This window comes from Monopterus albus, unplaced genomic scaffold (assembly GCF_001952655.1).
Source record: "Monopterus albus unplaced genomic scaffold, M_albus_1.0 scaffold69.1, whole genome shotgun sequence".
In the NCBI taxonomy this organism is placed as follows: Eukaryota; Metazoa; Chordata; class Actinopteri; order Synbranchiformes; family Synbranchidae; genus Monopterus; species Monopterus albus.
Window position 1 is genome coordinate 3669291 of NW_018127949.1, and position 11580 is coordinate 3680870.

An 11580-nucleotide genomic window follows, 5' to 3' on the forward strand; every position below is an offset into this window, starting at 1 on the left:
TAAAGTCAAGTCGACCAGACAAGAGCTGGTCAGTGACTACCTGAGCCACATTTTAATCTCTTTGTTGTACAGTCCTCTGCTGCTGTAGCTTCATTTAACTACTGTAGCCAAATCCTCATTTGTTTCACATAATTCTTCCTCCAGTTTTCTTCATGTATCTTAAAATGGACATTTGCTTTAGATGCTATTTATCTAACTTAGAAGCTGCCACAGTTTTTGTTTGCTACAAAAATCAAAAAAGACCTATTTCCAAAGCTCGACTCTTCCAAACACTAAACAGGAAGAGCACCGTGCCCACCAATGTGTCAAAGGTCAACTCCGCTGATAGACTATACCATACAACTGGCTTGCCTTAATATAGTACTGAGGTCTCCAGAAAACAAGTCACATTCACAGTCATTAAAAAGTAAAAACATAAAACAATGCCCTTATTTAATTGGGTAGGCATGTAGTCATTCTGATCCGGGTCTTTCCAGGGCTGCCCTTGGCTAGTGACATGGCTACTTTGCCCATTCTGTTATTCATTTATTATAATATAATAATAATAATACTTTTTGTCAGAAGACACAGTCCTCTAATAATTCATGACATGACTCAAGGTCAGAAAGTTTAAAAAGCAATTTGAAATTATTATTTATTTATCTGTTGCCATATAACGCAACTTAAACTGTGCAGAAAAATAAAAGCATTTGAGGTGCGAATTGGTGGTTCATAATGAGCGTGGGGGTGAGGCAATATCAATACACAGAACTAGCTTGGGGAATGGGATGCATGAAGCTGCTCTGTGCTCATGAGTTCTCTGCATGGCCACTGATCAATATTCTTGAAGTAATGGAATTATTTATTGCTTTTCCTGATGAGGTTACCACTTCACTTGTTCTATTTCTGCCAGGTCTGAGAATAGACGGGGCATGAAGGATGTGCACAGTGCAGTGTGAACATTATGCTATGTACGCCGAATATAGTAGAGTTTTAAAAATAACTTGAACATCTTTAACATAAATGAACAACAAATTAAAACAACAAAACAACAGCAGCAGTAGCAACAACAACAACAAAGGTGATCATTTCTGTCCCAGGGGAAATCCTGGAATTACTAACTGTTCTCTTTCTATGAACACAGTGAAACTGATTTTATCCTTGAAGTCACTATTAATTCAGAGAACAGACAACAAAGATTTCTTTGGAAGACTAGACCTCACAGTAAACAATAATGAATATACATTTAAAAATAACACAGTGTGCACAAGCAGCAGTTTGTTGAACTAATCCCATGGTGCTCAAAAACACATTACTGTGAGGCACTCAGTTGAAATGATACATGAAATGATTTATTCCATTGGTTTCCACATAGCTTTGAGGCGTAAATGAGACAACAGCACTGTAAGTCATCTCCACATCTTGGCAGAGTTTGGGGGATTTATGTTGTATGAATATGCTGCAGGGGGGTTTGTCCCATTCTCCTGCTTCTGAATGACTCCCATGTGGATTCCTGTGCTATGACACAGGTTTTTGTATCTCTCTGGGACTACGGTGGCTCCATCAGCATGACTGATCTCATTTATCCCAGTCGCATCCAAAGAGGCCCGTGGTGTAGGGAATGGAGCTTCAATAGCAGCCATGTTAGTGCAAGAGCGCAGGTCACTGAGCTGTGCAGTGTGCATGTGTGAATAACAGTTTGCTTTTAGGATTTCTCTGTATGGGGAACTCCAGGGTACAGGAAATGTATGTGCTTCATAATGAAATAAACAAACAGATCATGAGCCTCCGCTGCTCTTCTGCGCAGAGTTCAGTATTGGTCTATGAGTAATTCCTGGTGAGATGTTAACCACACACTGCAGCAACATAAAGTATGACATATTAGAATAAAACAAATATTACTTACAGAATATTTGTTCTCTTGGGATGATAATAGACCACTAAATATTGTAATAATCTTACATTTCTAAATTCTTAAGAGAAATTTGCTGAAGTGAAGCCAAACATTGTACCTACTCCTATTGGTTCACTCAAATCCCTGAAAATCCCTGCCATGAAAATAACAGGGAATCACAAAAGATCAGTTCAAGAAAATAAGGCCACATCATCAGCACATAAAGATGAACGGGGACATTTATTTGTATGCTCAACATCTTACAACATCCGTCTCTGTAGTTCCACTTACCATGACATTTTGTTCCTTTGATTGTTATTGATTTCTGCTTCCTTTTATTAATCTAGGCTCTGCAGTGCCCGGAGCTCAATGCTAGTTATCTGGTACCCACCAGGAGCTTAATCTCCCGAAATGAGCTGAATTAATAAGCATTCTAGTAACATATTGATTACAGAATCAATGTCTGTTTCTTTGCACTGTGTTCTAATGATTACTAAAAAATGGAACAGCCTTAAGTAATGAGACGAGTTCCCTTTTCTATCATTTTGCTTCAATCTAAATTTCAGCAGATTCTTTTTTGACTGACAATACAATCAGTAGAACAAAGAAGGAGATGACGGGTGTCTCTACACAGAAATAACATCAACTACATACAACAGAGCAGGTCACATCAGTACACTTCAGAAGGGTTTACTCCATCTCTGCTTCAGCATCCTCAGCGAGTTAGCTTGAGTGCAGTGGGATGAATGTTGCAGATGTCAAACCAGTGTTGATCTACCTCCTTGTGTGGCAACAAGCCATTTCGGGGCAGAAAGGGCCGGTGCCAGCGATCACGACTGCCCACCACCTGCCAGAAGCGAGTGCCCTTGAGGAGAAAGACTGCATTGTGGGTGTACGAGAAGTAGGCAACATCAATGTTGCCATCTGGATGGTCTCTGCTCACCACTGGAGGGAAGACATCTCGGATGTTTTTGGGGAAGCCTCTTGCCAAGCTGTTGGCTTCCACATCAAATGCATACACCTGTTTGAATAGATAATTTTTTTCCCCTCTTATATAGAAATCAAACCTATTACAACATACAGACATATCACAGAGAAAGTGTAGCAGGTTTGTTTGCACAAATACACGAATATAATGCTGAGAAACAATGAATTAGCTTGGGTTTAGGTCTGCCCAAGACTTTGTTTGTTGCATTTAAACTTTGGCACCTTGTCTTAATTGTCATTGCATCTACTCTTTCTATATGTGATTTGTAATCTAACAAGTTTGTAGAGTGTTGGCAGACTCCACACAGTAGTTTCATTTTATGCACAGAAACAACTTGTAATCCTGTGCTGTAATTTAGGCCTTAGATTTTCTGTGTCATTTAGTTCTCAGTAATTTGATTAAACACGCCTTTAGGGATTATTAAAAGATGTATTTAGATTTTGACACAGGGCACAACATTATAAATGGTAAGCTAATAAGGCAGAATCTACATGAATTGAATGTTTCCTGACAAATTAGAAATTAATCAAATAACCAAAGGTTGACATGCAGTTTCCTGGGGCTTTTGTGGCATCAGGGGGGGCTTTGACAACATGACAGTTGTTCAATTTTCCCAGTTGGGAACCTTGATTTAATCTCAATTGTCACCTCACTGGCCTTTTTGGACATAATCCCAAAATCTAGTGTTGTTGTGCTCCCTTTGTATCTCCCAGTTTACCACGTGTCAAAGAGAAGATACGGATGCTATTCTTACAAGAGTGTTTTTGAAGAAGTATATGTGGGAGTTCCTCCTGTCATAAAAGGCTGTGTCAATGGGACCGGACACCCCTGGGAAACCTTTAGAGATTAACCTTGGATAGCAATAACCTTCTGAATCCTGTCTGAACACCTGGTCATTCTCACTGTCGTACCTCCAGAACTGAGTTCCTGTCCACAAAAACAACATGGTCTCAACATTTGTTTGAAGAAAATGATTAACACTGTATAGATTTACAGTACATATGTAATAGTTTTTAGATACCTTTAAAGAAGTACACAGCATCTCTCTTTCTGGACCACACATGCACATATGCATCCACTCCATCAATGGGAATCCCACGCCAGCCGATCTGCAGTGCAACTGGGTCTCCATAGCGTGTTCGGTTATTTTTGTTCTCATACAACCAGTACCATCCATCTCTCATGAAATAAGTGTTGAAGCGGATAATCACCTCCCCATAGGGTGTCTTCTCCTTTCTGACCCAATCAAACACCGTATTGAATCGACCCTTACAGACCCCTGGAGAGAGAAGAGTATGGTTTTGGATGAAGATATGAAGAGTATAAAAAAAAAGAACATTATTCACCTCTGGGTTTGTATGTGAATGTATCCACTAGATGGTGCTTTAACCACATACCATAGAGCTGCTGTATGGCTTTCCTGTCCATCCAGTCCATCTCAAAGCTTGACTCATGGGGCAGGTAGCTGGGCTGCATTATGGATCCAGCTCTGTAGATGTGAGGAAGACCTAAGACATGGCCGATCTCATGAACTGCCACCTAAGAAATAACACATTAAATGTTGCTGGAATCTCTAAGCTTTCACTGAATCATTATGATTTTCAATATGTCACCCAATAGAGTTATTTAGTCATGGTGTGGTACACTTACTTTAAGAAGGCTGATCCCACTGCCAGCATTGGGAGCAGTGAAATGTTCATCATCATCAAAGTGTATATCACCAAGGAACCAGGCATGAGCAAATTCTTGACCAGTGCCATCAAACCTCTGATTGCATCCGAGATGCCTTCCTTTGTTGAATAAAGTGACAGAATATTTTAAAGGTACATTTTATACTTTAAAAAAAAAAGTAATGTCTACCTGCAGTACAGTGAAATTATTAAACAATCCAGCTGTTGTGCAGTACAGACATACAAAACTTTATGTAGAAAAGCAACATATTCCTGCTCTCAGGAACACCCAGGAGTGTTAAAGCTAATAAAGCTATTTTTGTACTCTGTATTGCTCTCCAGCAGTGGTTATAACATTTAATATAACCATTTTACTTTGGAGAAGCTGCTACTTTTTCTTCTAAAGTATGAATTTTAAATTGTGAGTTGCATTTTCTCTAAATATCTGTGTGAGTGAAAACTGTCTTAAATATTGCACTTTAGCCAGTTTTACTATTTATTTTCATTTAAATGAGTATATGTGCCATAGGGTGAGATATTTTGATTTTTTTCACATTAACTTCACAGAGAAGTGATGCTGTCTTGAAACAAAGAGTAGTAGTAAAATATAATACAAATTTTTTACTTGTGTTTACCTATGTTGCACACTGTATATATGGACCTACCTGTTCCAAAGCCCAGCTTGATATCGACATCCTCCAGTAGGGAACGAGTATCCTCCACAAACTCCAGCGGAGACACCTCACTCCACATCCTGAAGGCCAGTCTGAGGATGGACCTCTGGTCTTCAACAGACAACTGACTGCTGTAGCCTTCTCCTATCAGCCTCCATTTCAACACTTTCTTTGAAAAAGCCATGTAACCAGTTTTACTCAAATCTCTCTTGTGTCTGCTTTTTGATACAAGCCTGACAAGGTGGCGTTTTCTGCGTCGCACAGCTTCACTCTGATGCGTGTTAACACTGATATTTACCATTTGACTGTTCATGTGGATATTATGTGAATTGTTCAGAGAAGTGTTATTTAAAATGTAATCAAATGAATCCAGGTCCTTTGAGTAATTCTTGCTGGTGTTGTTGGAAATGTCTGTGAGAATACTTTCTGTGCCATTAAAATTGAATATGTCATCTTCAGAGGAGCTTGCAGTACCAAAAGAAGTGTCACTAATTTTATCACTTGCTGTGTTGTTACTGTCAGTCTCATTAAAATTGTTTTCAGTATCTGAGGCACTACTGGTCTCAGGCGGTATAGAGCTTTTTAGCTCAATCTCCCTGTCAGGGACCCCACACCTCGGTTTGTTCATTGCCGCCTTGGTGGCCTCATCAAACACACCTGTGACCAGCAGACCCGACACCTTCTGAAACTCTTTTAGAGCTGAAATGAATGCTTCGCTCTCAGTTGGTCTATCATCTTGATCACCATTATGGAGAGCATGCCTTGCCTGAGGTACTGAGGTCCCTTCCTGGATCATGGCTCCAGGAAGGTCATCCAGAAAGTCATCACTGGAAAATGTGTTTGAATCTTCAAATTGTATCTCCTCCCAGTTCACTGGCTCCATGAATCCATATCTAGAGAGAAATAACTGTAACAAGACATGGGTTAAATTACAAGCTTTGTGAAATACATAATCTAATAGAAGTGAAAAGAAGTGAAATCTTAAATTACCTCTGCTGTGTGCTTGTCTTTTATAATCTCAGCTTGGTGAGAATTAACAGTCTGCACATCAGAATAATCCCGATTGTGGAAAAGTTTCTCTGCATCAGCTGAACTGATGCTTGTCCAAAAAAGCAAATTTATCAGCTGGATAAAAGTCAGCATCGTGGTGTTGGTATTCTTCCAAGATTATACACAAGGGAGAAGCCACACTGCTTTATAGGCAGATCCTGAGTTTCTCCACACCCATCTAAAGGTGTGAATTTCTGAAGGTAGCCCATGTTGCTCACCTTCATGTGAAAAGTAAACCTTTCTTTACTGGTTACAACTGCTCAGTTTGACTGAATTGTATGAATGGGCTATACATGGTCCACTGGTTTTAAACAGACTGTTGTCAATCTGTGAAAAAAGTGAAAACCTTCCCTTTCATGTGGACAATAACAGTGGTAGAGGACAGCAAAGACCTCTCCCAACACCTGTTCTGAGTAAAAACACACACATTGGAATGTTTTACAATGAATAACCACTCACCAAGCCTTCCACACCATCACAGACAAAAATTTATTTTTTAAAAACAAAAATTTTACATTGACTTTCCTGAACAGGCATGAAATTATTATATTTGCTCAGACTTCCTTGGCTAATATGGCACAAAAACAATATTTTCTCAGTGCAAATGAGCTCATTTATACATAAAGATGAACAGTAAAGTAAACCAGACAAATGACAATACATGTAAATAACACAGACTATACAAATGAAGAAGATAAAGTGGATGGAACTGGGAGGTGTGGCCTAGGCACTTATTGTAGAACACTGGCTATCGCAGCAGCCAAGTGTTCAGCTGTTGGCTTTTCTGCAGTACAGCTGACACACAGGCCTTCTGCAGTCATAGCGTCTTGTGTAGTAGGCCCTATAGCTGCAAACTGGAAACAAAGAAGTTTAGGCTAATTGTCAAGGGCAGTGAAAATCTGTTAAGTGCTGTAAATTCATGGATTTTTTTGTGTGGCTATGACGAGGCTGTACCTTTATTTGAGTCAGCTGTTCACCTGACAGTCTCTGAACAACTTCTAAGCAAAACTTAACTCCCGACGGACTGAAGAAAGCTATGCTGGCTGGAATACCCTGTACAGCAAATGCAGAGACAGACAATGAGTTGCTACATTTAAACAAAGTATTCTCTAAAATGTAGTATGAGTGGGGTTTTACCTGCTCTGTGAAATAGTTCTTTAGATTTTTCTCCAGATCTGGATGTTCAACTGTTTGATAGACAGTCAGCGTCTCCAGGGGCATTGCTGGAAACAAAGAAACAGATCTTTACATTGACAAAGGTAATGCAGTTACTATTTTAAAATTAGTGTAATCCCAATGGGACTTTTATCACCTTCAGTTTTAACTGTGAAGCACAACAAGGGTAAATGCTTACCATTTTCTCTTAGAGCTATGGGCAAGACTTCTCTTTTGATTGAGCCACAGGGGAAGAAAAGTGGTGGAATATTTTTGTCCTCTCCTATGAGAAGAATTAAGTACAGAGTCATATTACTTATCAGAACAATCCTAATTTTTCTATTAAGCTAAACTGTGAGGAATGTATGTAATCATATCATACGTTCAAGAATAACATGTGAAAGTCTTTCGGCTGTCCCTGTGTCCTCGCCCAAAGGATTCAGACCCAGATTTTTTACTGTGCAGGGAAAAAAAACACAAAAAGGGTTTTGGGTTAAAGAAGGTAATTAGTGTTCTTATTGCAGCGCAAATATTCTTGTAACAAACAGATGAATAATATACATTAATGATGATAATATACATATAATTTATTTAAACCCATTCGATAAAGAATACACAAATAATAAAAACTGACAACAAAGAGATCCAACTGTTATATGTAGTTGATGTTATAGTAATCATTAGAACACAGTGCAAATATTTACTATGAAGAAAAGCAAAACACACATCACAAAGATACTGCACCTGTTCATTTTCTAAACCGCAAATACTGTCTGTCACAGCAAACTGTGACTTGTGTACAACCTATTTCCAAAGGACCTACAGTAGGAACATCACTTCACGCATCTCTGTGAGCACCAGGTGCCTGCCACACTCTGCTACAATTAGCAATAATGTAGCAGTGAAGAAGAACAACAATGCCCAAAGGGGCAAGAAATTAAGCGAAAAGTGTTTTTAGATGTGAAAATAACTCACCTAATGCAGCAGTGGCCTTCCCAACCACATAGATGGACTTGTTATTCCATTTGTCTTTCACAGATTGGGTCCATTCTGAATTAATAATAAATGAAAAGATAACATTTAATCAAGCTGGAGGAAATTTGTTTCACATCTCAGATCAGAAACAGTATAACAACTGACAGACATGTAACCAAGCATGTGCCTTCATGGGAATAATATTATTATACATATCAATGGAAAACAGGGTGTGACAAATACAATACTTTTGAAATGTAGTTCACTGTATCCTCTCACCTTCCATTCTTTCCTCTGCTTCCAAGCACATCTTCACAGCTTCCACTGCTCTTGGACTAGTAAATATTAGACCTCCATGTTTTTCTGGTTGGAAAAGCTAAAAAAAATTAAAGACAACTTAAACATCATTAAGTATCATTCAATAGGCTATTAAAAATATAAATGATAAAAACATTAATTTTATGCTGTAACAATATAATTTACCTTATCTGACAAGGTGTTTAATGAGACAAACTTAAAAGACAGTACGGGAATTAGGGTTGCATGAAGGCCATATGATGCCAGTTCCTGGGAAATTGAAACAATAGACTCAAATTTTGCAGAGAAACACAATGCATTTAAACTTGAGTACTGCTATATGTGAAGTGAGTACCCTAAGATACAAGTCAATATTGGAAATTTGTCTCTACCTTGATGTAAGGATCGGGTCCAGAATTTCCATCTCTTGGCTCTTTTAGAAGCAGAACATGCATCGTGATAATGACAGTGATAAAACACTGCACAAAGAAAATGATTAGGGGGTAAATGATAACAGGACAAACCAGGGTGGAATGTGAACACTACAGTCAGTCAGACACTTAAAATTGTCAAAACACCGAGACAGTGGGTGTGACAGCAGAGCAAGCTAAACTACACCCTGAAACTGTCAAATGTAACCTGCTGATAACAGTGCTACTGAGTCACGATTTTTGGACTGTATATGAGGAGCAAATACAAAGAAATGATCCCACCCATTTTAACAGAGTAGCGTTATAACAGCTAAAACGTGATAAGTCTTCTTGTGTATTGTTGTTTACATTAACAAGACAAACCAAATGACAGTTCTGCTGGAGTAACTGCCCCCTTAGCAGGAGCTCTCTGCAATAGCTAACCTTAACAAGCTTTGACAACAACAACAAATGTATGTTGCTCGTGTGATATTACATGATCTACAACATACTATCCAAAATACACAAGTCTTACACAAAATTCTTGTACCTCGAGACGATCATACAACTGAATACGCAGCCACAGTGTAGAAGGGAAGAATAACAATCAGTATTCGACTAACCTAACCCAAAAAACAAATTATATGAAAAACATAATTTAGTACTGAGCCATACTTCCAATAATGACAGTATATAGCACAAATACATATTTTTAACACAAAGGTCGTACATTATGTACAATTTAAAGAATTGCAATCCCCCTTTTCTAAAATGGTTTATTCCGTTTTGCCAGCGGGCGACTATCCGACATTATGGCTCTGAAGGGTGCTACGGCAAGCAGCAAGCCGTGTTCATTTTGAGCCATAATGGCGGCTTCAGCTTGTTTCTTTGAGGCTGAACTGTGACCTTTACCCCGCCCACTGGGTTGACGTACGTATTTCATGTTTGCAGCATGGCTTCATCTGCTAAGAGGAAGGCAGTAGGTTTGGGTGAAAATCCAAAGGAAAGTGAAAACAGCTCCGATGAGAATCCGGAGGAGGATGACTATTCCGAGGAGGAGGATAGCGAAGCATCAGAAGAGGAGATCAACGAGGCAATTAACTCAACATTTGTTGATTGGCCTTGCTGACTAAGTAGCTAGCTAGCTAGCTAGCAAGACTAGCCAGCTAACCCATTTGCCGGCCGCATAAACAGAAACGTAATTTACTATTGCCAGGTTTGAATTTAAAGTAACGCTACTAGATAAACGTGAATATCCAAGTTAAGAAATAATGTTAGTAGCCTATATGACTATAACAGTAACGAGCTTATTCTGTAATAACCCAACTCTTAAAAAAGTAGTTTTAAGTTTTAAAAAACTACTTAAGTGATGAAAAAGTAGTTTTAAGTTTTAAAAAACTTCTACTTAAGTGATACAAAAGTACAGAAAACAGCTACTCTGTTACAGTTACAAAGGTACTTGCATTTAAATACTTTACACACAGACAGGGAGCCAGCTTTAGTCTGTTGTTAACTGCTCTCTGCTTTGTTGTTTCACTTTCAGGAGGTCATTGTGGATTTTGAAGCCCATACCATTTCAGACAGTGACTTCAATGGCATCAAGAAACTCTTACAACAGGTTTGAGACAGTATTTATGTTTTACATCCAAATGATCATGCTCTTGTGTTGTGTTGTGGATGTAAGCATGTCCTCACAGCTATTATGTTTGGATACAGCTCTTTCTGAAGGCACATGTAAATACATCAGAGATGACAGACATCATCATTCAACAGAATCATATTGGAAGTGTCATCAGGGTGAGCTAACCAATAATTTGTCATCTCAGACTTTACAGGTTTAATCTATTTGAGCACTAACATGTATTCACTTGTACCTTCACTTTGGTTCAGCAAGCTGAGGTACCAGAGGACAGTGATGATGATGACCCAGATGAAGTGTTTGGCTTCATAACGATGCTCAGTCTTACAGAGAGAAAGGTAACAGCACTGGTGCACACCAGTATTACAGACTAATTGGCTGTTATGAGCTACGACAGTGTAGAAAATAAATACATGTGGAGCTAGTTCATTCACTATGTGTGTGTGATGTTGTTGTCAGGGTGTACAGTGTGTAGAGCAGGTGAAGGAATTGATCATGGATCAGTGTGAGAAGAATTCCTCCCATAGCATGAGTGAACAGCTAGAGCAGATCCTCAATGACACCACTAAGCCTGTGGGGCTACTGCTGAGTGAGCGCTTCATCAACGTACCTCCACAGATTGCCCTTCCACTGCACAAACAGCTCCAGTGAGTTCTACTCTCTCTTCCTGTCCTAGCTCTTCTGCATAAGTTTTTGCAGTGCATGTACAGTGGGTACGAAAAGTATTCAGACCCCCTTAAATTTTTCACTCTTTGTTATATTGCAGCCATATGCTAAAATCATTTAAGTTCATATTTTTTCCTCATTAATGTACACACAGCACCCCATATTGACAGAAAAACACAGAAT

At 38.9% G+C, this 11580-nt stretch overlaps 3 protein-coding genes across 7 annotated transcripts in view; 1 reads left to right on the forward strand and 2 right to left on the reverse strand.

Annotated features, from left to right (window-relative positions):
• Positions 1–2108: 2108 nt before the first annotated feature.
• Positions 2109–6652, reverse strand: mmp21 (matrix metallopeptidase 21). The gene is made up of 7 exons (XM_020605213.1): positions 6209–6652; positions 5197–6098; positions 4512–4651; positions 4259–4400; positions 3883–4140; positions 3616–3788; positions 2109–2894 (listed from the first exon to the last, which is right to left on the reverse strand). Exons 1-7 carry the CDS (start codon positions 6346–6348, stop codon positions 2589–2591), a joined length of 2061 nt encoding a protein of 686 aa, XP_020460869.1. The 5' UTR covers positions 6349–6652; the 3' UTR covers positions 2109–2588.
• Positions 6653–6793: 141 nt separating this feature from the next.
• Positions 6794–9725, reverse strand: uros (uroporphyrinogen III synthase). 5 transcript variants are annotated; one of them, XM_020605198.1, is made up of 10 exons: positions 9643–9725; positions 9075–9161; positions 8869–8952; positions 8665–8761; positions 8386–8460; positions 7793–7867; positions 7610–7693; positions 7393–7478; positions 7210–7308; positions 6794–7109 (listed from the first exon to the last, which is right to left on the reverse strand). In XM_020605198.1, exons 2-10 carry the CDS (start codon positions 9135–9137, stop codon positions 6987–6989), a joined length of 786 nt encoding a protein of 261 aa, XP_020460854.1. In that variant the 5' UTR covers positions 9138–9161; positions 9643–9725; the 3' UTR covers positions 6794–6986. The 5 variants fall into 5 exon arrangements, with proteins under 5 accessions (XP_020460854.1, XP_020460856.1, XP_020460855.1 ...); XM_020605200.1 differs by lacking the exon at positions 9643–9725 and adding an exon at positions 9537–9612; XM_020605199.1 differs by lacking the exon at positions 9643–9725 and adding an exon at positions 9477–9560.
• Positions 9726–9994: 269 nt separating this feature from the next.
• bccip (BRCA2 and CDKN1A interacting protein) overlaps positions 9995–11580 on the forward strand; it is a 4352-nt gene continuing 2766 nt past the window's right edge. Inside the window, exons 1-5 of the mRNA XM_020605189.1 lie at positions 9995–10185; positions 10636–10710; positions 10809–10889; positions 10983–11069; positions 11191–11378. Coding sequence (XP_020460845.1) covers positions 10045–10185; positions 10636–10710; positions 10809–10889; positions 10983–11069; positions 11191–11378 — 572 coding nt within the window. The 5' untranslated portion in view covers positions 9995–10044. The remainder of the gene's footprint in view (positions 10186–10635; positions 10711–10808; positions 10890–10982; positions 11070–11190; positions 11379–11580) is intronic.